At 45.2% G+C, this 27,049-nt stretch overlaps 1 protein-coding gene across 1 annotated transcript; it reads right to left on the reverse strand.

Annotated features, from left to right (window-relative positions):
- Window positions 1-716: 716 nt before the first annotated feature.
- On the reverse strand, window positions 717-26,592 carry CHMP4B (charged multivesicular body protein 4B). Its single transcript, XM_086474720.1, has 5 exons — window positions 26,397-26,592; window positions 5,995-6,172; window positions 5,131-5,245; window positions 4,522-4,648; window positions 717-1,534 (listed from the first exon to the last, which is right to left on the reverse strand). The coding sequence occupies exons 1-5, from the start codon at window positions 26,590-26,592 to the stop codon at window positions 1,467-1,469; spliced, it is 684 nt and encodes a 227-aa protein (XP_086330846.1). The 3' UTR covers window positions 717-1,466.
- Between the last annotated feature and the right edge of the window lie 457 nt (window positions 26,593-27,049).

Here is a 27,049-nt window from a genome sequence, read left to right on the forward strand (position 1 = left end):
AAAATAGGTCGTAAGAAATAAGGTTGTCCTGGCTGTCTGGCTAAAAGTAAACAGGAATCATGACACACACACACGCATTATTGCATTTTCTTCCTGCTGTGCAGACCAGGTTCTTCCTTCAGTTAAAGCAATTGGCTAAATGAACAGGAAAGCAAGCGTAACCCAGGAAACAGCTGGGCTGCCAGGTGGTGCCTCTGCCGCTGACAGTTTCTGAGCTTCTACAGCAGTAACCTTAAAAGCATTAACAGTGCTTATGGGATTCCTTTTTCCTCTCCCAGCTATACCTGAACACTTCTATGAAGACACTTCACTGCCCTCGAGATGCTCACCTGTAACTCCTATAACGCTACTGCTTTAAAACACATTTGCCAGCACAGTGCACCACAGCTATCGCTTCTATGACAACAAATACAAAGCCAAGGCTCCCAGCTCTGTCTCTAAACCTGTTGCTTCTACTATTCACTCAGCTTTGATTTCTCCTTACTGTGGGGATTTTGATATGGTGGACCCGAACATTATCACAAGAAAACAGCTACAGTAGCCCTCCAGCGATTCTGCTCAGCTAAGACTGTAGATTCATACAGCTAAGCCGCAGTCACACAGGCAGAGCTCAGCTAGCTTCGAAGAGCGTGTGTCAGCGATGAGGGAAGAGGCCAAACCGCACCTAAGTTCTAGCCACTTAAACATCACAAAGAATTGACAACGGTAGCCGCAGATGAAAATTAATCAAGATATTTAATACAGTGCAATCCATAGTAGTTTCTTAATTAAAATAATTGTGTGCAGGTATCTGAATGGGTTATTGATTATCACAAAAAAGCAATAAACATTGTAGTGCTATGTAGAAAAATGTACAACTGAAATTTAAATCCTCCCTACTTCCAAGATAGCATTCCTCAACTGCAAATCGTTATCACCAATTAAAATGGGAACAGTGACTACATTGTTGCCGTGACAAACACAAGGCTGGCCACACATCAGTCGAGGGATATAAATAGAACTTGCAAAGAACTAAAAACCTAAAGTATTCTTGCACCTAAACACAATAAGAAGCCGATGGTGGCTTACAACTTCTCCTGGTTTTTAAATGCTTTACAAGACTTCTAGACACACTAAAACTGACTTAAAATTACAGAGTGTTTTTCAGCTTATTTCAATTCAATATGGCCCAAACTTTTGAAGATGAAGATCCAGCAGTGGCAGTAGCACAGTCCAAAAGCTGAATGTTTGATTTTGCGAATAACTTTTTTACAGAAATTCAACCGTATAAACTGCAGGCAATTCCCCCTGCTCCCCTTTCTTTCCTTTGTGCAGACCATGCTATGCAGAAAACAGCAATGCAGTTCCCACTGCTTTGGGTTAAAATTAAAGATAAAGACATTTTCCTTATGCTTTCTCCTCAACACAACACATTTGCACCCAGAATAGGTAATCAAAGTCTTTTTTCCAGCACGTTACTGCTGTGGTTACATGGTTCCTGCCCAAGCTTCCAGCTCTTTCATGTCATCATCCTCCTCTTCCTCTTTCTTCTTGGCTGCAAAACATGAAAAAAAAAAAAAAACCACCCATGAGTGGGAACGTTGACAGAAGCCTGTCTCGATTCTTTGTAGGAGAGAAGCCTCTGTGCCGCTGACCTAACTGATAAATGAAGCACCAAATGCCAGCAGAGGAAAAGAGAAGACCTTTTTGAATTGAAGGTAAAGGTGCCTTCTGAAAAAGCCAGCATGGGCTAAACTTTCTGATATTACCACTTTAAGTGGAAAAAGACAACAGCTCACATGGGAAGAATGCAAAAGTGCATGAAGGCTAAGATGTGTACACCAGCATGATCACCAAGCCTCCAAGCAGAAGACCCCAAGCCTTCAGCTTCTGAGCCCCTCTCGGAGGGATACAGTTTCTTACGGAAATTCATCTGACATCTCAGTATTGCACTCTCTCTTCCACGAAAAATCAATTCCATGTTGCATCTTAAATCCTCAAAGTGCAACAAATGAGGCTGCTGTGTTTCGGTCTAGCCAGGCACACAATTTGGAGTCCTCAGACTCTTGTGTCAGTTCAAGCTCTTCGAGGGGCTGAAGAGCTAACCAGCCCTGGGACACGCTACTCCCCTCCTCCTGCCGCGCTCACTAGTAGCTGGTTGGAAGCGGATGTTAAGCAGCAGGCTACACGCTGCCTCGTTATCATTTTTGGTCCTTCCAGGGAAGCAATTGCTGCTATTTGTCATAACATGACAAGTCCACTTTCTGGAGATGAAAACCATTAACTCAGCAAAAAGGTTTTAACCCACAAATAGCTGCAATAATTTGGAATATACCAAAAAAAAGCTGTCATTTCCTCAGGCAGTGTTTTTGCTTCAAAGGGGGGAAAAAGAATCAAATCATTCATAGTCAAAATGGTTTGTGTCATTCCAAATGAAACATTTACGTGAGAAAGAACTGAACCAGCTTTAAGTCAAACTCAAGACCTATCATTTGTACAAGTTTGGAATCTGTTTTTCTATATTAAGCTTCTTCCAGGCTCCGTTAAACAAAAAAACAACTTTTGCCTGAATTTCTTCTGTCATCAACTTAGCTGACAGGCAACAGCAAAGAACTTCTTACTCAGAGTGACTAAGTCAAAATCCAGACAGCTCCTGAGAACCGGAAAAGCAGGAAAGCTCACGATCATTTTCCATTCAATGAATAAAAAGGAGGTAATACAGTCAGGTCTACCGCAGAAGACACATTACTTATTTCCAAAAGACACATCAAGCACGTACCTGCGCTGTCAGGCAAAGCAGGCCCTTTGAAGTCTGACCCATGATGACCAGAAGTAAACTTTTAATCCCAGTGTATATTAAGCCAATTTTAAGTGAAAAACAATTCAGTTTTTTAAAAAAAAAAAAAAAGGCACTAGACAAAATCCCCACCCACCACCACCCCAGAATCCCAAGGTTTCCCAAATGGCGGTCTTAGAAGCAGTTTTATTTACATGAAAAACAGCACGCCATTTCAATACATTAATGGCATTCTAATTTCCATCCAAAAGCAGATTAATATAAATCCTATAAAAGACTGAGTTTTATACTTACAGTTTTTACTACAGTAACATTCCTAATTTTTATGATTTTAGGAAGTGCTACATCCACCTAAGTCTCACACTGTATAGTTACTTAAATAGGGGCACAATTATAGTGCCTCTTACTAGTGCAAGGTCACTACTACCTAATATCATGCAAAAAGTATATTTGGGTTCAAGTCAGTATGTTTTCACGTCCCTACCCAAAGAACATTTAGAGAACAAACCTCATTAAACCAGCTAGGAAATGAAAAGGTAAGGCACATGTTTATTTAATCTATTTCTCCTGCTGCTGCATCTGAATCTCAACCAAGTCTCAGAGTTAAGATATTTTGATATAACTCATTCCCCTCTCATCCACACTCATCAGCAACTCTGCCTAGCAAAACAGAACTAGAAACAACACAGAATCAATTATGCCAAAATAAAAGAACTATAACGCACAAGGAGCAACCTTCACAGCCCGCCACCTAAAGCAGAACCTGCTGTTTGGCAGTGTCTGCGGCTTCCCAGGTCCTTTTGAGCCTGGAAAGGCAGCAAGATAATTATAGATACACTGACCAACTGGAACTATTTTCATCCACTAGTTTTTTGGACCATTTTTCCTAAGTAAGCGTGTGAAATAAAGCTGCAAAGTCTACAACTTATTCATAATACACTAAGGCAGATTCAGATTCAATTCAATTCAAGTTAGGCTAGTAAAGCTTCATATCCCATTAATGCAGGCCAGAGGTATTCCAACTCAACTGTACTTCATGAGGTATCACTTCTAGTTCATAGAACAGTGATCAGCTCAGATTTAACAGCAGCTTTGAACTGTCCATGTAAATACAAACATTTCTTTCCGATTCTCCACATAACATCACCACACGAACTACAATTTCCTAGACAGATGTGTTCTGGGATGACCCTAAGTTTGGTTCTGCCTGGCTTGAGTATGTGCAAACCTCAGAGGAGGCCACAGCTGTCCCCAAAGAGGGGCCTCTGAGGTTAGTTCCTCCCAAAAGCCAGAAAAGCAGGGATCGAATTAAAAAACTAAGCAGCAGCAGCAACGAAGCACAGTTCAGTGGGGAATCCAAGAGTTAATTTTCTCTTCCCTCCCTTTTATAGTCCTGGTATTTTTGTCAAGGTAACCTCCCTGTTGGGCCCACAGCAACTGGTAGAAGGTTTCCTTTCTCCCTATCTCTGCTCCACCCTGAGCATCATCCATGCTGCAGATAAACTGGTAGTGCTAGAGCAGATAACAACTGCTCCTGTGACAGCTATTGATTTCTGTGGTTCTTATGAAAGGCCGGTTACCCCCACGGAGAAACGGCACTAGATGTAATTTGTGATTCACGAAGCAATTTCAAGCAAGACATCAGCGTTGCCTGCAGCGAGATCTCTCCGATCCGAGGAGCTGGCAGTTAAATAAGCATTCTTTTTAACCATCTCGAGATGTTTCCAGTAAAGGTCCATACATACCTGGCTTTGACGGTATTGATATTGAGGGCACATTTGGTAGTGGTACTGTCTCGGGACCACTTATTTCCAGCAAGTTTTTGTCTAGTTCTTCTTGTTCTAGTTCCTCTAGTTCTGCCATGAGTTCATCCTAGGTTTTTAAAGGAGGAACAAGAATTATTAAAGAAAATAGCTTAAATGCACAGGATTAGAGCAAACTGAGGAGACGAGGAGTCTCATTCTTCATCTGAATTCCTGCACATAAATCTCTTGGGAGGGTGAGGAGGGTGGGGAAAGCAGTGAAGAGAAGAAGAAATCCAAGTCCAAACAGTCGCAGATCAGGCCAGGGTCACAGCTGCTATAGGCACCGGAAGGAAGAGCCAGCAACAAGTTCTAGGAGAGATTTTATACCCTAGTAACTACACCTAGACACATGCAATACGCAGATCTTAAAAGAAAGATCTTGTCTGAGTCAGCATCCCTGGAGATATTTGAAAGACACGTAGATGTAGTGCTTAAGGACATGGTTTAGTCGTGGACTTGCTACTGTTCGGTTAACAGGACCCAGGCTCTTTTCCAACCTAAACGGTTCTATGATTCTCTGATATAAATAGAGGCGGATTTAAAGCATACCTCATCAAATTCTTCCCCAAATCCTACTGGCTTTGAGATGGCTGTTGAAATCTCATCTGCCAGCTCTTGCTGTTCTGCAATGTCCTGCATTAATTCATCTACTTTATCAATATCCCTGTAAAAGAAGGGAACGAGTTCAATGTAATCAGCAATTAACAATTAAGATTGTATTTCTTGGTTCTTATAGAAATGCCACACCATGTGACACTTACAAGGTCCTTTTCCAAAAATATTCTTCGCATGCAAGTCTGAATTTTATCCCCCTGGTCTCAACAAAATTATGCATGTATTTTTTACTCTTCCCTAAAAGCTTAGCTCACAGCAGTTATATACAGAGACTTCATATGAAGAGGTTTCATTCTGCATTACTGGTATTAATAATAATTTGCTCTGTTCCCTGATCCAGCATTATTACATTACATCTACAATATTTGCTTTTGGAGCAAGTACAACATTCCCATAATGCAATTTACCTTTAATTATTGCTACATACACAAACTCCACTGCACAGAAATAAGTTTTAAGCCTCCCCTTGAGGCTTAAAATTCTTGCTGCTATTAGGTAGATCTGTTACCAGTGCACCCTCTCACATGCTTTAGACTACACTGGTGCCAGCCGTCCTTTGGACAAAGGCAGCGGCTGCGTGCCGTATAAAATGGTGGCACACTGAGAAAGCATCAATACTTGCATATTTTGTTCAATATGAAAGTGTATCTAGTATTTTAGTTTAATTAGCTAGAGCCTTTTAAGAGAGTATTTTGGTACTCTAGCTCCACCTTTGGTTATGAAACACCTGGCATTTAGCAGATCAAAAAAATTGCAAACTAAAGGTCCTACAGAGAGATGCATAAGGGAATAACTCACATGTTGTCATGAGCAGCTTTCATCGCTTTAGCAGCAAAACCCATATTCTTAAGCACTTCAGTGTTCGTGTTGGCATTCTCAAGGGCTTCCCTCTGAAATTCAATTGTCGATAACGTGCCATCTATCTGTGCAAGCTGCTTCTCGTACCTCTTCTTACGCTTCAGGGCCTGGAGAGCAGCTGAACAATAAAGAAAAGGGTAGGATTTGTGAGACTTATGCCCAAAACAGCTGTTCGCATTTTGTACCAAATGCCACTCAGTACAGAGAAATATTTAGCACATCCTATTAGTTGTTGTCCCCCTTTCCTTCTACACAAACTAAGTTGCCTAACCCTTGTGTTTGCCACCTTCAACAAAACTGTTTAAAGGTGGCCAGATGCCTACTGCCCACCGCCTGTCACACGAAGGATGCAAGCCAAGGAACGACTCAAGGACTGGTACTCCAGGACTACGCTACAGCAAACAGCAGGCTTCAATATGCAAGCTGACCCACTCAAAAACATCTTTGTTCACCATCATCCCCAGCACATCAAGGCGCAGATGTTGGTGTAGGTCCTGCCAGATGAGGCTGCAGCGCTGCGGCAGCACCCTACCAGCCACCTCAACTCCTGTGCTGCTGCTGGGAGAAGCGGCTCATCCAAATACAAAGCAGCTTTGCTACTTAATGCTGTGAAATACACACATTCATGCCTATATAGAAATATTTCTATATAAATAAGCTTTGTGCACATTTCATATCACTCCTCCTACAAGGTACTGTTCATGCAACAGTCTCTACTGGTAGACATGAGGAGATGCCACCATTTAAACTGGTTTGAGCAACTTGCTGCCCGCAAGCACTTGTATAATGCCTGCTCTTGCAAGAGTAGCCCACCCATGACAGCACCACCACAGAGCTCCACACCCACGGGGATCAAACAGTGCGGGAGGACCGGTCCAACTGGCTGCACAGCTCGGCTCCTCCAGCTCCTGTAACGCTCAGCTCCACCCAACCCGGACGGGTAGGCGTCCAACGGGCAGCACCAGTCAACAGGTAGCTCTCCCCAAGACACCCAGACAGACCACGGGTACTCGTCCGTTCCTGAAACACCGACAGTGAGCACAACCGACATTTACATGTAACCTTGCCTGTACGGGGCTAAAAGTTTTAGGAGGAGCTGCAGTGTGGGCAAGACCAAGCAAGCACTGAGCACTGCCGGGTGACCATCACACGGAGTAAGACATGAGTCCAGCTTCCCTTCATGGCATTTCTGCTTCCCCTCCTGATATGAACAGGCTTGTCCGCTGCGTCACAGCCTTGGTCATTAATACACCCGCGCACTTTAAAACCTCAGCTTGGACAAAGCTGCTGTCCTGGCAGCCTTACTCTCCGTTTCTGAACTCAGTCACACGCACACTTCGTTTCTTCAGTGCTCTGATCTCTGGGAGACTCGCAGCAGAAAACAGTTCATGTGATACAGGATGAGCCCTGCTCAAAATCAACATCCTGGACCTCCCAACAGCTCAATCCCATGCACCAGGAATGGTGGCAAATAAGGGCTTTAAATCTCTAAAAGAAGTTATTTCAAACCTTTGCAGACTTTCTGGATGGGAGTAGAAAATAAGGAGTAGGAAATCCCAACAGCAGGCAGCTTCCCTTATCTCCCGTACTAGAGCAGTGATAACTTTGTGACATGATGAGTATGTTCCTGCAACGCACGTAAAGGAGCTCCTCTCCTAAAAGCAGATTAAGCCTGCAGGCACCCTGTGTATTTTGTCAGATGCCATGCTGAGAAGTTTGACGGTCCTTCAAGATAACGTCCTGGTCTCCAGAAGCCCTACAGATATCTTCAGTTCTACAATCTGTTATGACTACGCTGTATTTGATTCCTTTCAAAGGACACCAACATATTACAGAATAAAAAAGTACTTTGTGAGGGTACAGCTAAGGTTGCCAAGCACACAGAGTAGCACAGGCTGATTTAGTAGAAGTGATCAAAACCACAAAAGCACACAGGTCACCTCAACTGTTCCAACAGAAGCCAAAGACCCAAAACAAGCCCCTCCACTGACTTTCACTCCAACACCCAGTAAATCTCCCACTATTCTGGGGCCAGTCCAACATTCTCGTTTCACAGGAACAAGAACAGGACTGTGTTTTCATGTAACACAAAGGACGACGTTTGCTCTACAGAATCAAGCACAACACAAATATCATCTGCAACATTCCAGCTTTATGCCAGATCATAAAGTGACGAGCAACACATTAACCAAACTAAATATACCAGTAATTTTGCGCTAATGGTTTAATTAAGGATATATAAAGTTTTCTTACTCAGAAAGATAAAACTGTTAATAGGCTGTGTTTATATAGTGACAGATGCTGTGAAAGTGTCAGACATCCTTTATTGAGGATTTTGTGCATCATGGAGAATCACTGGCAAAACCAGAGATTTTATCACCATTACAGAAACCCAAGTAAAGTACAATTTACACACAGTTCCCGACTACAGTGTCCTCTGAGAATAGCTGCAGTTTATGTACATTTCATGCTTACCTACTTTTAAAACAAGCTGCTCGGTCACCAAACACTGCAAGCACCACTGTAAGAGAGCTTGTGATCAGGAGTTTTTATCAGGACTGTTGGGTAACCCTATCCCTCCTGCTCCCACACACACCAGTTCAGTGTAGCAGAACTGCACTCTCCACCCTTCACTCTTTTATAAATCCTTTCTGTGATTAATTTCTCACACGTATACACAGATCAAGGCTCCTGCTTTGACAAAGGCATGACACACAGTGTTCTAGTTTGCAGAACCGAGCAGGAATCCCCCCCACAAGACCTGGAAGACAGCACACATCTCGCCCCTGGGTGCAGGCTGCAGCACTGCTACCTGCCGAGTTCCTGCTGAACCTCCTCGAGTTCCTGCGGGTCTCTCAGCCACGCACCGACCACGCTCGGATCTGCTACAGCCAAAAACGTGCCACGCACAGCCCTGCCTAGGACCAGGAATATAAACATGCTCGTTTTAAAACCTGCCTTGTTTCAAGTGAAAACTTAAAATGGATTTGTGGTATTTTCTAGGAACGTTTCCAACTCTTTCAGACCAAGCATGCCCCAAGGAAGACACTTATATTTTCCACTCTCCTCTGTAAGGCCAATGCAAGGACAAAGTTTCCCACGGCCACAGTGCCCACCTGTACCTACCTGAAGGCCAACTGGTAGAATACCTGTTTCAGCAGCCTAAGAGGAGTAAGGACTGATGTGCAGCCCCTGCAATAAACACAGGGCCACGCATAAAGCTTCTGTGCCTGGACAGTTCAGTATAAATATTTAGCCCAGGTTTATCAACATCAAAGTGATAAATAAGTTTCTGCAATGAAGAAAATCTCACACAAGAGGCTGCAATTTTTTGCACCTACAAGCACTAAGGAATGTAGAACAAGGTATTCCATGCCTCAAATCAGATGATCATAACATCCTGCAATTTATTTTCATCTGTGTTTCCTTGCTTAACTACCTTTTAATGTAAAGTCCTTGTTTATAAATAAAAGATTTTATTACGCCGAGAAGTTAAGAAAATAAGTTCATTTAAGTTACTCACATTCATTTCATCCTGCACGTTTTGGCAATTCATTTCCTATATTCCCCCCCCCCGCCCCCCCCAGCAGAGGACTTGCACTTTCCATTCACGATTCTCCTCCTCGCAGCTAATGGCACAGCCTTTTCAGGGGAGCTCCCAGGTGCCCGCGTCCGGCCACAAGCGCAACTCAGAGACCGACGCTCTGTGCCGCGTTCCTGCATTCCCACCCTCTGCGCCGGGTGCTGGAGACTGCTGGGACGTGGGCCAGACCTCCCTAGCGGGCGTTTGTCTCGGCTAGAAAACAGAACACTAAGGATCATTTCTCTGCGTATAATGTTATTAAAAAGTTAATAAAAACGCATTTTCTTTCAGAGAAATACTTAAAATCATGTTTGTTTAAGACCACTACAGTTAAGTTGGTTTTCCATCTCTCAGGACTGATCTCCCAGTTTTCAGGTACTTTTGGATGAGCATGCTGCATCAACACCCACAGCTCAAAGCCCACAAGGAGTTTCTAGAGTTAGGGTCCCTCTGGAGGCAAAACCGGGAGCCATGCCGACTCTGCACAGGGGCCAAGGGGCCTGCCCAGCCGGGCACAGGCAAGGGCAAGTGCCCCAAACCCCTGCCTGAAATGCAGGGCCAGCAACAGTCCATGCAAGCACAAATACCAGGGCTGCAGATTCTCCATAAACTGCTATCATACCTGACATGCTTTACACAGAGGTTATAGCTGACGAAGGTACAGAGGGGCTGATTCTGTTCTGATCTACAGCTACTTTATCTCTCCTCTTCAGGCATCGATTTCTGAAAACTGATAAATAGTTGTGCTGCTTTTTTCCTGTAAAAGTCTTTACCATCTACCTACTGAAATCTTACCTACTGCCAGAGCAATACATTTTTATTAAGTTTTCATTCAAGTCAAAGCTAAAAATACTTAATCTGAAGGGAATGACATTGGCTCTTTTTCTCAAAAAATAGTAAAAAAAAAAAACATTTTCTCGAATTTAAAATAAATACAAGACAGGGACAGCAGGCTACAAACACGTCCTCCAGCACTATACACATGCAAGAAACGGATGGGCATTTGAAGTCCAAGTGTAACAGGGCCCATCTCTGCTCTCCATGAAGACTGCTACCACTGCTACCACATCAGGCAGCCGTCGAAGAGGCAGTCCTCAGGACCCACACCCCTAATTATGCTTTTACTGCTTCCAACACAGTAATTACGTAGGCAGGCAACATAATTTAATACCAGCTTTAATTGCTGTGGAACTGCTTCAGCAGGACCTGTACCCATGTAGGAGGTTTAAAGCGTTTATTCTCTATCCTAGTCAGACAGAGCGCTCTCATGACCTGTTGCTAGAGATCACCAGCACATTTTTCTAGAAACAGCTGATCCAAGTTCTCCAACAGTGAGACAATTTCCTTATCTTACAGTAAAAAGCTACACAACATTACTAGATCACTGGACCAGACTCTCAGAGTAACTTCTGCAACATGCCTGATACTCAGAGGCTCAAAACACGGACTGACGCTTGCTCGCCCCGTGTTGTGGCTGGGTACTTCTTACAGAAAGATCTGCCTTGATACCGAATAAAGCACAGAAAGATCCCGATTACAACCTCGACATGTTACTAACGACCTAAGCACCGCTGGCAAGTCTGGCGTGTGGCAGTCAGTGCGTAGGGGGCAAGGCGCAGCTCTCACTCGGCACGGCACCGCAGAGCTGAAGGAAACCGCTCTGTACAAAAACCTCCCCAGCTCCTGGGACGGGACAGGGGCAGGTACAGAACAGTGACAGGCGGTGCCCGGCTCAGCACGCACTGTCCCATGAGCAGCCTTCCCTCCGTGAGGAGCGATACTCCAGTGAAGTCTCTCAGTAACTCCACAGGCTTCTGCTCCCAGAGCATCCTGCCTTTGGGTGGGGGTTAACTTACCCCTGAAACATCCCTATTACATACAAGAAACAGTTGCATCAGTTCAAAGCACTGGCTGGTCTAGGAGCAGATTCCCCCCCCCGCCCCCGCCTGTTTTTTTATTTTTCCCTTTTTTTTTTTTTTAGCTCAAACCTCCCACACGTTGCACATGAGGAAAAGACAGTAGTTGCTGAACCATTTTACAACAACAGACTGACAGATTACCCTTCCAACCTGCTAAACAGCCATGGATTAGACAAATTGATGCGAGAAAACTGCTGGTAGACTTAGAAATCACTATTAAAAAAAAAAGTTTCATATTTAAGATAACCTTCACTCAATGAACCAATGCAGACCCAAAGACGGCAAGAATATTTTATCATTACATGGGAAGTTAAGTTTCCACAAGATGACCGCAAGAACCTGCCAATAAACACTTGGTATTTTAGACAACCTTTACAACCCATACCTTACCCTTAACAGGCACAGCGTGTGTTTTAGCTTCTAAGTCCAATGTGAGCATGAATTGCACGCACTTAAAATATCCTCTAAAAAAAACAGACAGCAAAACTTTATTTGAATTTCAGTAAAGTTTTCAGGAGAATACATAAAGAAGTATGCAGTGGGGAAAAAGCAGTTATATATATTATTACAATTAAACTAAAGGTAAAACATTTAAAACTGAGTGGGTCACTCCTGCCATCCATTAAGAGAAGGTGAGCAGTCTCAAAATTATCTTCTCCATATGACATTTTGATATATTCATTTTCTTTATTACCAGCTATGACTGGGACGTTGGAGCCAATTTTTATTCATAATGATTTCACCACAGAGCTCCAACCAGTAAAAATTTATATAAATAGTTTATGACCTCTTTTCCATTGGCAAAGTAATATAAAATGTCTCTGTGTTAATGAGCATCAGCCTCTGATCTCTGCAGTTCCTTTTTACACAGAAACTCTCACAAAGAAAACATCAGCTTCCAGAGAGGAGGGCAAGTCCAGTAAAACACCAGCTTAGTCACAAGCAGTCAGATCTGGACTGACCGATTCAATTACCTGAATGTAAAAACATGAAGAACATTTTACAGCCTTTTTAAGAACTCAAAGTTTTTAATACATAAAAAGCTATTCCTTCCTCTAGTTTTGTTTGGGTTTTTTGGGGGGAGATGTGGTACTACTGTTGTGGGGTTTTTATTTATTTACAGTCTTCAATTCATGAACTGCAAAACACCACTTTTAATTTCCTATTTGTTTGAATTTCTGTGATAGCCCCCCCCCCCCAAATTGCAGCAGAAGTTTTACACTCACCATTCCACCACAGTGAATAACAAGCAGCCAAGGGTTTCATTATTATGCCTGCGGCAGCAGCACCCAGCCCTCCAACACAACTGATAAGCAGGAACTCGTGTTACGGTTCTCAGTCACTACTGCTCCTGACTACTGAACACTCAAAGTGAAAGAGCAGAGTCATGTAGCCAGACTATCCTCCTCTGTCAGCAGTCACAGTCTGAAAGGCATGACTGCTCACCCAAATAATCTCACTTTGTTCTCAAGAAAGGCTATCTGTTAAGAATTTAATTTTACATATTTTTAAAGTAGTTCAACCTGTATATAAGCAAATTATTATCAACAGAGCTGTTGTCTTAAGATTTTCCTTGCAATACTTGCAGTAGTTTGTTAGTGAAATAAGAAAAATGTTCACTGTGATAAGTTAGCAGGATAATAAAAATACAGTTTCACTTTATAAATACAAAAATATAAATAAAAATACAAAACACCACAAAGGAAAAAATTGACTATGAACATGTCAGCTGTTTTGTTAAAAATCAACATCCCTCCTGTAAATAAGTACTGTTTATTACTCGAAGGACAAGTAGTGTCAATGGGATATTTATGCATACAGCAATTCTATTGAATTAATGCTTTTAAATGTCATTAGTAGAAAAGTATAGATCAGTAGATAAAACACAAGGAAGAACTTAAGACTTCTTTTTCTACATACTTGCAACTCCAAATTTTGCTAGCAGGAACACATCTCAACTTGAGAGGAAGAGGAGGACTTCAAAGAGCACCAGGAACAACTGGGAATATAATTCAAGCATTTCACTGAATTCAAAAACACACCTGTACCAAGGTCCACGCGTCTGTACGCCCAGGGAATTTGTCCCAACTGGAGGTTCACAGCGTGCTGTTTCCTGCCTATCCAGCTCCTGCCTCTGCAAAGATCTGCTAAAAATCACACCAATACCTAAAACAGAAAAGCTTTGCATCCAGAGGAAGACACATAGGTTAATAGCTCAAATTACTCCAATTGAGGGGAAAAAAAAAACAAAACAAAACAAAAAAAAACTCTTAATCTCACATCCAATTCCTATATTCTCTCTGGCAAATGAGAGAAGAAATGGCAGCAGCAGAGATACCACTGTGAAAGGACACCAACTCTAGCAATATGGGATGAAAAAGTTCCACAACAGCCTCAAAAATTATGTACCCCAAACGTCAGCCACGCCAAAACAAAGAGTGCAAGGCAGCTGCAGAGGAGCTTCCCAAGTGGGGGTCTCAGCCCCTCTAGCAGAAAGCCCAGGCACTAGAGACGACTGAGATAATCAACTCAATACTGGGTAACGGTCTTGCACACTGAATTGGGTATCCATCTATAATTTGCACAACAGAAAGAAGTGTCATTATTTTTGCTGCTTCTGAAAATACCATTCCATCTTCCTGGCACTTCCCTCAGCAGCAAATTTAACCACTAACATCTTCGCCATCCTTGAAATGGGATAAACAGGAAGCACCAGTAGGCGTAAGGAGTAATTGGCTGCCTTGCCTGCAGTAGAGTAGCTTAATCTTCGGCAGCAACTGCTCATCTCTCATTCTACTGAGAATCAGCAAACTGCCTACAGTATCTCAAAAAAATTCCTAAGCAGCAAAAAGGTAATTTAAAACAATTCACAAAATATCCTCCAATGCTACAAGCAGATAAAAAGGTAGATATAAATCCCACTACAGTCTTATCAAACTCCTTTCGCACCAGTGAGTTCAGCTTTGAATAAGCATCTTTCTGCAGGGATCTGCTAGCTCAGGAAATTGTTAGCCAGCTAAAGAATGTTCGTGTTGGTTCAAACCAAACCCAGTATAAAAGCACCAGGCAATACCTCGCCCCAACAGATTTGCAGTACAAGGAATGCTCATCCCAGACCAGATGAGTCTTACAAGACGCAGAAGCTGGTGACTCTTAATTCGCTGTTCAGGGTCCTAGAGGTCAGAACTTTTCAGGGTGCTTCCAAAATCTTTCAAGTATTTCCAAAACTATGTAACTACTCCAGGTATAACAGCTAGAGAGCACCCTTGGCCTGCAAGCTTCTGTCTGAGCATTTTTTTGGTGCTGTTTCCAGTTCTGGAGATACTTCCTCCCCCTCCTGTGCTCCAGCAGAGGCTTGCTCACATCCTGCTCGTTAGTGAGATTTCACTTCATGAGAAGAAACGTAAAGCCTTTCAGAGACAGTAACATACAGGCCTCGTACAAGGGACTGAAGGTGAAGAAAGCAAGCACAGCCGCTAAGCTGATACATAAGCGTATTTCTAACTGGGTTTCCATTAAACACCCAGTTACAGCGAGCCAAGCTGATGGCACAGCACAAAATGCCAGAGGTCCAAGAAGTCAGGTTTGATTTTAAGTATCATGGTGCGAAAGTGGTTGGGAGACAGAGGTACCGAAGCACGGTTAAAAATAAATTCACATCAAATCCAAGGCTAAGACAGTGCAAAGCAGTTTGATTTCCTTTCCCATGAGGATCACCTACTGAGGCCTATGGTGTCTAGAAGACACATGCAGGTCTAAAAGTCACTTTATGCTGAATGTCTGAAGTCATTATCACACATTTCCCACCGATGCCAGGGCCTAATGGCTCCAGCACAGCTCCCAGAGAGCGGCTCACAAGTGCTTACAGCAGCCTCCTGTGCCTTTCTTTTAGCAGATGCTGTGTTTTTAGCAGGGAATCATGAGCAGAGTTCAGTCTTGGTCCTCCACCTTCTGTGTCTGTCTACTAAACATCTAATAAAGATCCTAAACGTATCCTCAAAGGAAGGCAACTATTCCCAGCTCAGAGATGGATGAAGTGACTGATTAAAGCTACCCCGATAGAGCACCCAAACCCAGGCAGAGAATACAAGCAGGTTCCTGTCCTATGGGTATTTAAAACACGAGATTGAGCAAAGCAGCACCGGAACATTTAGTCTATTGTGCAAGAGATTAAACTAAACAATAAGCACTCCTAGTCTAAAAATCTATAAATAAATAAAAACAAAACAAAACAAAAGATAAAGAAAAAAGCGTCCTGTACAACAGCAATCAGAGCGTTGATACACGCAATTCCCAAACAAAACAGTACCCGCCACCAACGGCGGCACGGCTCAGTGCTCCGATCAGCATCGACTCGCCCTCTGCACCAGCAGTTGCTGATGTTGTTCCACATCCCACAGCCGAGCCGCAAGGCAGCTACACTTGAAGCGTAACGCACGGCCTTGTCACGCTCGCGTACTACAAATTAGTCACAAGCAGCCGTTTGCACGTGGAGAGCAGCAGGAGCATTTCCGAAGGTCAGAAGCCATCATTCCAGTGCTACTTATTCCTGAAACAGCAAGTAATTCGCTCGGGCTGGAAGTTACAGATGGAAATGTATTGCACTTGGGGATGCAGAACTGGCAAGCTGAGTAACCTCCTCCCGGCCCGGCCTTCTTCACGCAACAGAGTGGACAGATCAGAAAGCAAGCAAGGCTTCAGCCTTGGAAGCAGATTCCTCTGCCCCTTGAACATCAAGGCAATGATCCTCTGGTCAATAAAACCCTGTAAAGGAATCTCTGGGTAAGTCTGGGGCAGTTTTGTCCATAAGAAAGCGAAAAAAACCGTCAACTACAGTGAGATTTGAAGCCCAAATGAGAAAACCAGTAAAGAGAGATCCCAGTTACAGAGAGGCAGCCAAGAGGTTTGTTCCACCCAGGAGCTGGAACGAGCCTAAGAAACACCAGACCAGCCAAGATCATCTAGGCCTAACGCTTCAAACAGTTACATTAAATCTGATCCACCCTCTGGAAGCAAAGCATACACTGTATTTCCCAATTTTTAGTGTTTCCCTTCTTGCAGTCCTGTGTGTCACTGGGTGATGGCAGGAGACTCCAAGGCATCTCCAAAACTGATTTACTCAAAACGCATTTCTTCTTTCCAAATAAAACTACGTATTTTCCAAGGCTCATGGGGTAAATTATCCTCCCTCACCCTTTTAAACTGCCCAGTAACTTTGCTGTTAAAAATCTGCAGCTTATTCCTTATTTCACAGCAGAATTTTATATGTATATAAAAGGAGACAATTATTCAGAATTCAACAAAAGTTTTAACTTGTAGGATGAGAAAAGTATGTTTCTTAAGGACTCCTTAGGATTCTCACAGCCTGCAAATACTCTTTATGGGTTCTCTTCTTCATTTTGTTGATTGCTGAAGATACCTTCTTAAAGAGAATTCCAGTGAAGAACTATAGTCTTCTTCTGAATCCCTGCCAGAAACACAACAGGTAGAGGTTCGGCTTCACAAGAACAGAAGCAGCTCTTCTTAAGTTCTTTTCTCATGGTAGGAAAAAACGCAAACAACAAATTCCCTAGGCTTAACAATATTTTTGTGGTTAAGTCACAAAACTCAGAAGATCCTACCCTTAAGTGGCCCATTTCGAGAACCTTCTCTTCCTGGGGAATGAAACAAGGGGCTTCCTAGGTAGTCCATCATGAACTTTCCAGCTTTGGGCAATTATTATTAGAGCGTTACCAAGTCTAACAATTTCGTTCAGGCTGTCATAATACTTAGCATTTCTCTTAGCATCTCATCTGGCGAAGGTGTGCTATTTTGAGATATGAAAAATGACTTTTTTCATGAATGGCTCACATCCCAACACTAACGACAAAGGGGAAGAAGTTGAAAACACAAACCGTTAGAAACCCAAAAGTTATAAAGCAAATAAGACAAACCGTATTATTTTTTAAATATACCTTTTTTAAGTATAAATATATACTATTTATATACATATATATAAATTTAAGTATATAAAATATACTATTTTTTAAGTGTACTTCTTGAATCAGCCTTCATCCACTTAACTGGCAACACTGCAGTACGCCTCTCAAGACCAGAGCTGAATTGCATTTTTTGATGGCAATCCCGTACTCTTAGGCAGTGAGCAGCTCCAGGAGCCAGGTTTAGCAACAAGCATTAACACTGAAGCCCTCACATGACAAGTTGATGGTGCTACCGAGAAGCACTTACCCGAAGAGGCTTTCTACAGCTCAGTTTCAGGGCATTGCACAGGCTGAGCCCACCACGGGGATGCTGTCGAGACATTTTGTTAAGGTACCACCTTCAGGGGAGATGCAATGGCTGTTCCTAGTGAGGTCGTTACGAAGCCTGCTTTATATCAACTTGTTTTATTTCATAACTAACAAAAAACACCTGCAAGTTTCTGAATATCATCAGTTGATGTCCCTGTCACCCTGGCATTTATGTTTCTTTTCAGTTCCACTACACCCGAGCAACCTCTGTGCGGTCACCTGGAAGTAAACATGACATCCTTAAACCCAAACAAGCTCCTGCCAAGCCATGAAGAGCACAAACGATAGGGATGTTTGGTACCAACACACGCCCACATTAGTGGAACAGTCCGCAGAGCTGATCACAGCCTTATCAGAAAGTGCAGTGAAAGACACTGCACATCTTCGCAGGTGTGGAGTAACCTGGCAGCACGGATCCAAACAAGCGTGCGATGCAGCTACATGCCCAACTCACAAACAGTCACTAGCAGGTGAACCTCAGGGGGTTGGGGCCAGTAGGACGGTGACCACATTACCAAGCCTCTTGGTTCCTCTTGTGCCTAAACCAACTCTCAAGTTCAACACGTCAGACCTACTGGATGAGGGGCTGAGGGACAGAGACCTGTTCATCTTGTGTTCTGTTTTGAAGCAACTGCTGTCTGGAAAGGAGCTGCAGTGGAAGGTGGTACTACCTGGTTATTGCTCCAGATATGATCCTGCAAGCGGGAAGAGCAGTCCAGCATGGGCTATGTATGTACCCATACACTTTCTGACTTGGCTGCCCTTATCTGGGGGAGGGTAAGGAGCTGGGGCAACAGGTGACTGCAGGAGCACAGGCTGGTGCAGCAGCTCAGAACGGGGAAGGGAGCAGGGAAGTCTGCACTGAGCTCAGCCCTCACTTGCTGCACACAAGGATCAACACGCATGTCCCAGTGTATGCAAGAGAGATGGTTATCCTGGTTATCTGGACAACCCCGAGCTTCCATCATTGGCTATCAATCAGTAGAGCGCTGCAAGATACCGGCTGTCTGTATAATTACCCTATACTCGTACCAGCCTCTATAAAAACATTATTGGCAAGGCTCCAGTCAAACAACAAACTGGAGGAAGCCATAGCAGACCTTTTCCAACTGGGCTTCCCACTGCAAGGGCATTATGGGCAGAACCCTTACTGCCTTTGCTGCAGCCAGGCACTGAGCTTCACCAAGGGGAAGCTTCTGCTCTCCTGTGTCCCCACCAGCAGGAGGTCAAGGTGGCCACTTCACTGCCCTCAGTACCGGCCACAAGGAAGGTTGCTCACCTGCAACCTGGCCACACCCTTGCAAGCAGACCTGCCTGCATCTGTCAACATCTTCAGCAACCACACACCGCTTCTGCTCAAAGACTCAACCACGACGATTACGAGCAGAACTAACCTCCTTATCAGCTACGCGCTGTGGCCTTGGGTTGTCTGAGGGAAAGGCAAAGGTCTACAACATCTGATGCACGGCCCATTCAGGATTCTCCAACTGCATCCTTTTTGTTTCAGCCACTTCGTGCCAGGAGTTCCAGTTTGCTGGACACCTGGCTGCGAACTTCATGGAAAGCACATGAATGCACGAGAGCTGCTCCAACTTTCAGTTTTGCAAAAATGAGGCATTTTTAAGCGGTGTGAGTAAACAGCAAGATTTTACTTTACACACACACACACACTCTTTCAGAGCCTTTCTGGCTGCAGAAAGTCAGGCCACATCCCTCCTGCTCACACCACATCCCATGCAAAGTCTCTGGAATAAACGGCATATAATGCTCAAAAAAACCCGACGTGCAATGTTAACAACTTCATTTCTTTCCAAAATAGATGGGGATTTCACAAGGGAGAGCAAAATGCTGCCAAAATCCCCAAAAATCCTCACAGTGGTCTTTTCCCAGCTAAACTGAGCAAGTGCCAGCAGTGCATCCCCCAGCCCGTACAAGCACCCAGGAGCAATGCAGAGCATAATGCGCAGGCAGGAGAGGGTGGGCTACCAGAAGAGACGACATAGAGGCACATGGACAGGCAGAGTTGCAGAAGACTTCTTGCAAGGGTGTCCACTCAGTCCAGTAGTACAGGCAACATAGTCTGCACGAGCCCTACAAGAGCTTAGAGGTACTGGTACCTCCTAAGGTAGTTCATTCCTGAATGCCAAAGAGCAACAGCAAAACAGTTTGGGCAACAACAAAAAAATCCTTTTCCTGGACAGCACTGGTCGCAGACTCTTCTTGATGTGACACCATCCCTCCCTTCTCCATGTTAAATTAATCCCCTGCTCAGCAATGAAGCATGGACACGTCCTTCACCACCACTTCAGGCCCGGAAGCACCAAGACGTCCCAGGTAAGGAGTAGCGACTGCTCTTATTCCAAGCCCCAAAACAGCACCTTTCCAAGCCCCAAAACAGCACCTTTCCAAGCCCCAAAACAGCACCTTTCCTACACTGACCTGCCTGCCAAGCAGCACTGCAGATTGCACCACGGAGCGTACTGGAGTGCACAGCGCCGGGCCATCCCCAGCATCCCAGGAGGGCCAGCTGGGATCCTGCTGCACGGCCCAGATGATGTTCAAGTACGAGCACATGGTTCTTACCAGAATCCAGTCAGAACAAGCAAGAAGGGATCAGAGAGGCCTGAATGATACAAGTGCAAAGCCCAACAACATCCCAGTTCAGATAAACACTGCACAACTTGGCACGAATTCTGCCACCAAGAAACAACCCGACAGTTTTCTGCACAAATCTAAGTAAAAGGGGGTTAAACCAAATTAACAATTTGCATCACCTGCAAATTAGTTTTGAACCAGCACTAGGAAACCCTACGCAGGATTTGGTAACTAGGCCTGGAGCTTAACGAGATACTAGAATCCAATATCTAATACATCTGGAGAGAAAAAAATAATAAAAACTAAGTCAGTGGCTGCAAACATGCCAGGTTTCCTTTCTGAGAGGGCCTGACAGAGAACAGGAACAGAGAGGAAGGATGTATTGCATCAAATACAGTTACCAAAACACATCTGGCAGAACCACAGGGGGTTTGTTTTTATTTATGCCACTTTTTAAAGCGGTTTTAAAAGGTGTTTTTGAACCTCCCCATTCCTCCCAAACTGTTCTATACTACAGCAATCTGTCTCCAAAAGGCTCCGTTGAACATTGGTAGAGTAGAACTACAAACTAGAAGTTTTCTCTTGTTTTTAAACACCTATTTGAAAAGAGTAACTATCACACTTTCCCCAAGCCAGGTGGTTAATGCTCAACTCATTAATCTCAGGGGAGACGAAGGACTCGGGCCAGCACTGCTACCAGTGATCTTGCACTGAAGCCATAGTTTACAGTTAAGCACCTGGAACTCAAAGATGCATTTTACATCAGACTGTACTTCAAACACGAAAAAGGCAGACTGAGGTACTACAAGAAGGGCTGAATAGTGTTTGTTGTAGGACTCCTGCTTCCTCTACATCAGCATCTTACGATTCATGGAAACAAAACCAGGTTCACGTTATTCAATTCTGGGAGCAGAGATCACTTCTCTTGCCAAATGTCAAGCAAGACCTTCAAAACACATTTGCAAGCAATGTATTAATGCCTAAAACCTTACATACACCGTCACAGGTCATGTGAGTCTTTGCCCATACCCAGGCCTCAGACTGCAGCTTTCTCCTCCTTGAATTCCAGATTGTTGCAACACTTTGAACCACTCAAACTTCTAAACAAAAATGTCCATGTCATCATGCAGGCATGCTTTCATTTTTTAATTAATGATCAGCTGGCCCCCTTGGTTGGGAGATTGCACAGCACCCTCAGATTTTATCACAATTGGGACCTCTAAGTTGACCAAGCAGGGGACTGTTGCCAGGAGAGAGAGAATTGCCCTCCTCCTTCCAGTCACATCCCTGACTCCCTCTCCTGCCAGCTCCAGCATTTGTGCTGTTAAGTGGGGAAAACCACCTTTTTTTTTTTTTCTTTAAGAGCTAGGTTTTGGCTGGATCAGCAACCTATCCAACTCACCGACTGCCCACACAACTGCTAACAGCAGCACAAGAGAACCGGGCAGGACAAGGCACTACCGCTTCTGGCAGCCACACCACCTGCGGTCGGCTGGTGCCAGCTGTACGCTTCAGCAGGTTAAGGAAGCTGCTGCTGAAAGGGGCAGCTCTGTCTCCTCTCCACTCTGTTTCCAGGCACAGTAGCCCTCCAGCAATAGGCAAATCATATCAGCAGACTGATAGGACAGATTAAAAAAAGGTAGGGGGACGGTAAACAGTTGATTTTCCACCAGATCAGCCAGCTGAACTGACTTACCTGTGGCAGCACCGTGATCTATTGCGAGCTGCCATTGGGCATAGAATCATGACTTTTGGCTTCAGCCTACATCCAACTTTCTTGCTTGTTTTTGGTGCAGGGTGGAGAACACGAGTGTTCTCTTTCCAGGAAAAGCCAGAATTATACAGCAGGAATCTAGCAGTGGTTTTGCGTCCATTTTGGGCACTTAAGTCACCAGCGCTGAAAGAAACAGCGTTATATTTATTTCCAGTGAAAAAGAAACTTCGACATCAGAAAGACTACTAGCTAACAGAAATCAGAGTGGACAGGAAATCCCTTAAACGTCAGTCTCCTGCTAAAGCTGAATATATTTACTGCATATTGGCACGATATTAGCTTTTCATCCAGCCCAGTGTTTGTGGACCCACTGTTCATTAACAAAAAGGTAAAATCTAGTGGCAGACAGGAACTAACTGCACTGATTCACTCTGGATCTACTTTCTAGGAGTGGACTACTTCTAGAAGTCAGGTTTCTCTCCCTACTGTCACCTTCACACCGGGGCAGAACTTGAGCTTTGGGTTTCCATGAGAAACAGATTCTGGAATCATTATACCCGTAGTCAGAGGTCAAGGAATTAACCTGTTGTTTCTGTGTGTGTGCGTGCTATTTCTCTGGCAGCTTGGCTTTGGGCAACCAGGCAACAGGCACAAGGAAAGGAGTCAAACTGCAGCAGCAGTGACCAAGATCAACTTGAGCTACCCTGAAACCAAACACTGAGCCTCAGAACTCCACAACCCTCAGCAAGACCGAGCAGTTCGGTTTGTTTCATGAGGTTTGAATGCCTGATAGAATATCCCACATTTGGCGAATCAACGACATATTGGCAAACTGGAGCGGAATAAAAGGATGCAGCAGCAGCACAGTACTTCCAAACCGCCAAGCTCACAGCTGTGCACTTCTTTTGTTAAAGCAAAATTTATTTTCAGGACAGATTTAAAATCCAGTAAGATCCTGGGTGACTGGTGTTCAGACTACACCGTGCTACTGTTACTTCCATTAACTTTACTGAGAGGAGTAAGTCCATTACTCATGAGCTACAGCGAAAGTGTTGAATAGCCTCTTGAGAAAAAAAAAATAAAAAAGATAAAACACCAGGACACACATTGAAAGAATAGGCTGAACATTTCCATGAGAGCACAAAACAAAACACAAGCATACTCCAAGTTCTTCCCAGAAGCGAGAATATTAACTTGCATCTTTTCAAGAATCCCTTCTAAAGATGGTCAGTCTTCTCCTCGGCAGTTTTTCATCCCGTGGACACAAAACCAACACGCACGTTAAAGCCGTAACTGCTGGTCTCCCTAACAGGCTCCAGAAGCAGCACAGATGCCTTCACACCAGCCTAACGCTTGAAGACTGTCACCCTCTCCCTCCCCCAGGAGCTATTTTGATATTGTGGACTAATGAGAAGGAATTGGTAGTGGAAGCAAAAAAAAATTTTAATTACTGCTTATTAAAATTACTTGAATTCCTTCAGAAGGCATATTGGTCATAAAATTGCCACTTCTGTGCAGCCAGAAAAGAACAAAAAGACCCTGAAAAAAGGAACTTTTAATGAAAACCTCCCATGCCAAGAAACAACACAGACTAAGGGAACTTATACCAGATACTTATTTTAACGTCAGAATTTCATGAGGAGTTGTCTGGTTATACATCCTGGATATCCTCAATGAAGACTATGAAAAATGCACACATATAATAAGTTCATTAATGAATAAAAACCAGCACGTGCTTGGGGCAGGCACAGGAACCAGAAGGCCTATAAGTTTCTGTGCTCCGTTAAAACTCCCCAAGTGCTGCAGGAATTAAGTCAATGAGCCTGTAGAAACCCCGCTCACTTGGCACCCGAACAATCGCACAGTGTGCTGGAGAGCAGAGAACGTTTCCTTTTGTCACCCTGAGTGTGCCAGACACCCACTGAGAAAACAGAAGTATCATTCCAGGTTTTCCAAGGTGGCTTTAAGCCTTCAGGTGAGCCCCCTGCCCCGCATGTTCTGCAGGCTTTACCACAGCAGCTGCTATTAACGTCAGCACAACTGTGCAGTCGAGCGTTGCACAAGCACACCATCCACAGTTTGCTTCTCTATGAACAGCAGGGATATACAGAAATCTCCAGAGTAAAATGCTGAAGTCTTGGAGAACTAAGAAAGCTTAAGGATTCTTCAAGTTGTATTTTTTAAAAGTTGATCTAACACTTTCAAAAAATAAATCTCTAGCTAATTATCTTTTGTTTGGTTTTACTTAAAACATTTCAACTATATCAAAGTATTTCCATTAAAAAGACAGACTTTCACACACAAAACCAACATATTTTTATTTTCATTTAAATTATGGATTTAAGTGACTTTGCATCAAAATTACATAATTTCTGTATTATAAAACTGACTGAAGTCAGAGAGGGGAAAAAAATCCAAACAACTGCATATTAAAAAAATGCAATTTGTTACAGCTCAACTGACAACTGACATCTTGAACCCAGAATAAACGAGCACTCCCTTAGTCTGTTCTGAGGGGTGCTCACTTCCCAGCAAGCAGGCAGATAACCAGCTGTCTTTCCTAGTAGACCAATAACAAAGTTGGCCTCCTCATTTCAGAAGTCCTCTGGAAAAAAAGAGGTTTTGTTTTCCACCAGAAAGCCATCCCTACCCCTTCTCCTTTTCACAGCTCCTTAATTACTCATCAGGATCCTGTCCTGCAAGACCTCCATTAGTCTGACCCAGAATCCCGCTAGTGAATGGGCAGGTTTTTCTCCTTCCTCCACCTCCGAAGAAATTTAATCCCTCCAGTACCCAAAGTGCTCCAGAGCACACTGACGGGCAGCATGCACAGAAAGAGATGACTTACAGCAGAGCAAGATAAACACCTGAACAACCACCAGCAGAAAGAGAAGTCCAGGAGAAGTTAAACAGGACCAGCGTGAGACAGAGGATGCAGACACTGTAGAAGAGGAAGGCCAGGGAGAGATGTATTTGCGTTCTCCTTCTAAGACCATTACCAAGCTAGGCCAAAAACTGCACAAGAAACTCAGACTTACTAAAACTGTTGCAGTAAATCTGATGTAGAAACTAACTCGGTGAAGTCTGAAGGCAGGCTCTGTTAAGGTCCTTCAGAAGACGCCTGGGGCAGCAAAAGCAAGGCCTCTGCCGGCAAACCCAGCAAGCGCTGGTGAGCTCGCCCCATGTGCACTACTGCTCCCACACAGCAGAAGCGAGACGCCCTGATGCAGCACACTGTTCTGAAGTTTGAGTCGAGGCTTGAAATGCTGACTGAAGTTGTGATGCGAAGCAGAAACTGTTATCGGTACTTACTGCAAATTCACCCTTGCTGCTTGGCCACGGCTGTATGTCAGCAGCTCTTGGTGCCACAGGCGGAGCCGCAGCGCCTGCTCCAGACCCCGCCGCTCTGCTGTGACCAGTGCAAAACGGGCAACGCCAACACAAAAAATCTAAATACACTTTCCTGAAAACGCCGCATTTAATGACCACTGTAAAACAAGCAAGAAGCTCATCAAAGCACCGAAATACATAAGCTGACAACCCACCTCTTATCTTCAGGCTGACAGGGCAATAATGCCTACCATGCACTGCCTGCAAACTCACAGCTAGACCTTCCCCGCAAGGCACAGTTCCACCTGGTGAACACCAATTTCTAATATCCATTTATAAGCCACCTATAGCTTCAGGATACCCTAATGGCAATAAAAATATATTTAGCCAAGCCTCAGTTTGAGCAGTAAAGAGTTAGAAGAAAAACAACAACATGGTAAAGCAAGGCCTTATTCCCCAGCCACTCCCGTACGCACCCAGCAACACCCCAGCTTCTGCTCCGCAGTATTTTCCAAAACTCTCCCCAAACCGAGGTGCACGCGGAACAGAAAGCGAACCTCGCACAGAAAAGCCGAGCAGCACCGTGACATCGTTATCACGCGGGAGTGACGCGGCACCCACGTTAGACAGCTCCCCGAGATAAAGGCTGCCCCTCCCGAGCGGGGGAGAGCCTGCTCCGGCGTAACCCTCGCCGGGGACGGGCAGCAGGCGCCGGAGGAAGGGCCGCCAGGCAGCACCCTAGGAAATAAAGGCACTGAGCCGTCGAATACGGCTACAGGCACACGCCAGAGCACAGCCAGCGGCCCGACAGGCCGCCCCGGCCCTCCCCGCCCCCGGGCAGCCGGGCCCGGCCGACCTGTTGCCAGGGGAAGGGGCGGCCCAGCCCGGCCTGCCCCGGCCCGGCCGCTCACCGCGCTTGTTCTTGGTGCCGTGCTTGCGGGCGGCCGCCAGCTCCTGCTCGATCTTCTTCTCCAGGAACTCCTGCTTCTTGCTGAGCATCTCCTCCGTGTCGCGGAGCCGCTGGATCGCCTCCTGCGGGGACGGGCCCTTCCCGGCGCCCTTCCCGCCGGCGCCCGTCCCGAACAGCTTCCCCAAGAGCCCCGACATGGCTGCGCCGCGCCGGGCCGGGCCGCCGAGGCCGCGGTGCGAGGCGGGGGCGGCGAGGACGGCCGTGGAACACCGGTACCCGCTCCCCTCACTCCGTGCCCCTCCTCGCAGACCGACCCTCCGCCGGTCAGCCCACCAGCAGAGCCCGGGCCGCCGCTCGCTCGTCCGCCCGCAGGACTCCCCGCCCGCCTCAGCCCGGGCCGCCGCCCCGCCCCGCCGCGCCGCTCACCGCCCCCGCGCGCATACAGCTCCCGGCGTGCCCCGCGGCGCCGCTCCGCGCTGGCAGGCGGTAGCGACCCGCGAGGACTGCTGGGAGATGTAGTCGCGGCCGGAGAGAGGCGCGGGGCACGCCGGGAAGGGCGGGGAGGCGAGCTGACGTCAGGGGCCCGGTGACGTCGGCGGGACGGTGGCTGTGGCGGAAGGAGGAGCTGGCGTCATGGCAGGCCCGGCCGCGGGC

Source organism: Leptosomus discolor, chromosome 17, assembly GCF_034619465.1.
Source record: "Leptosomus discolor isolate bLepDis1 chromosome 17, bLepDis1.hap2, whole genome shotgun sequence".
Classification (NCBI taxonomy): domain Eukaryota; kingdom Metazoa; phylum Chordata; class Aves; order Leptosomiformes; family Leptosomidae; genus Leptosomus; species Leptosomus discolor.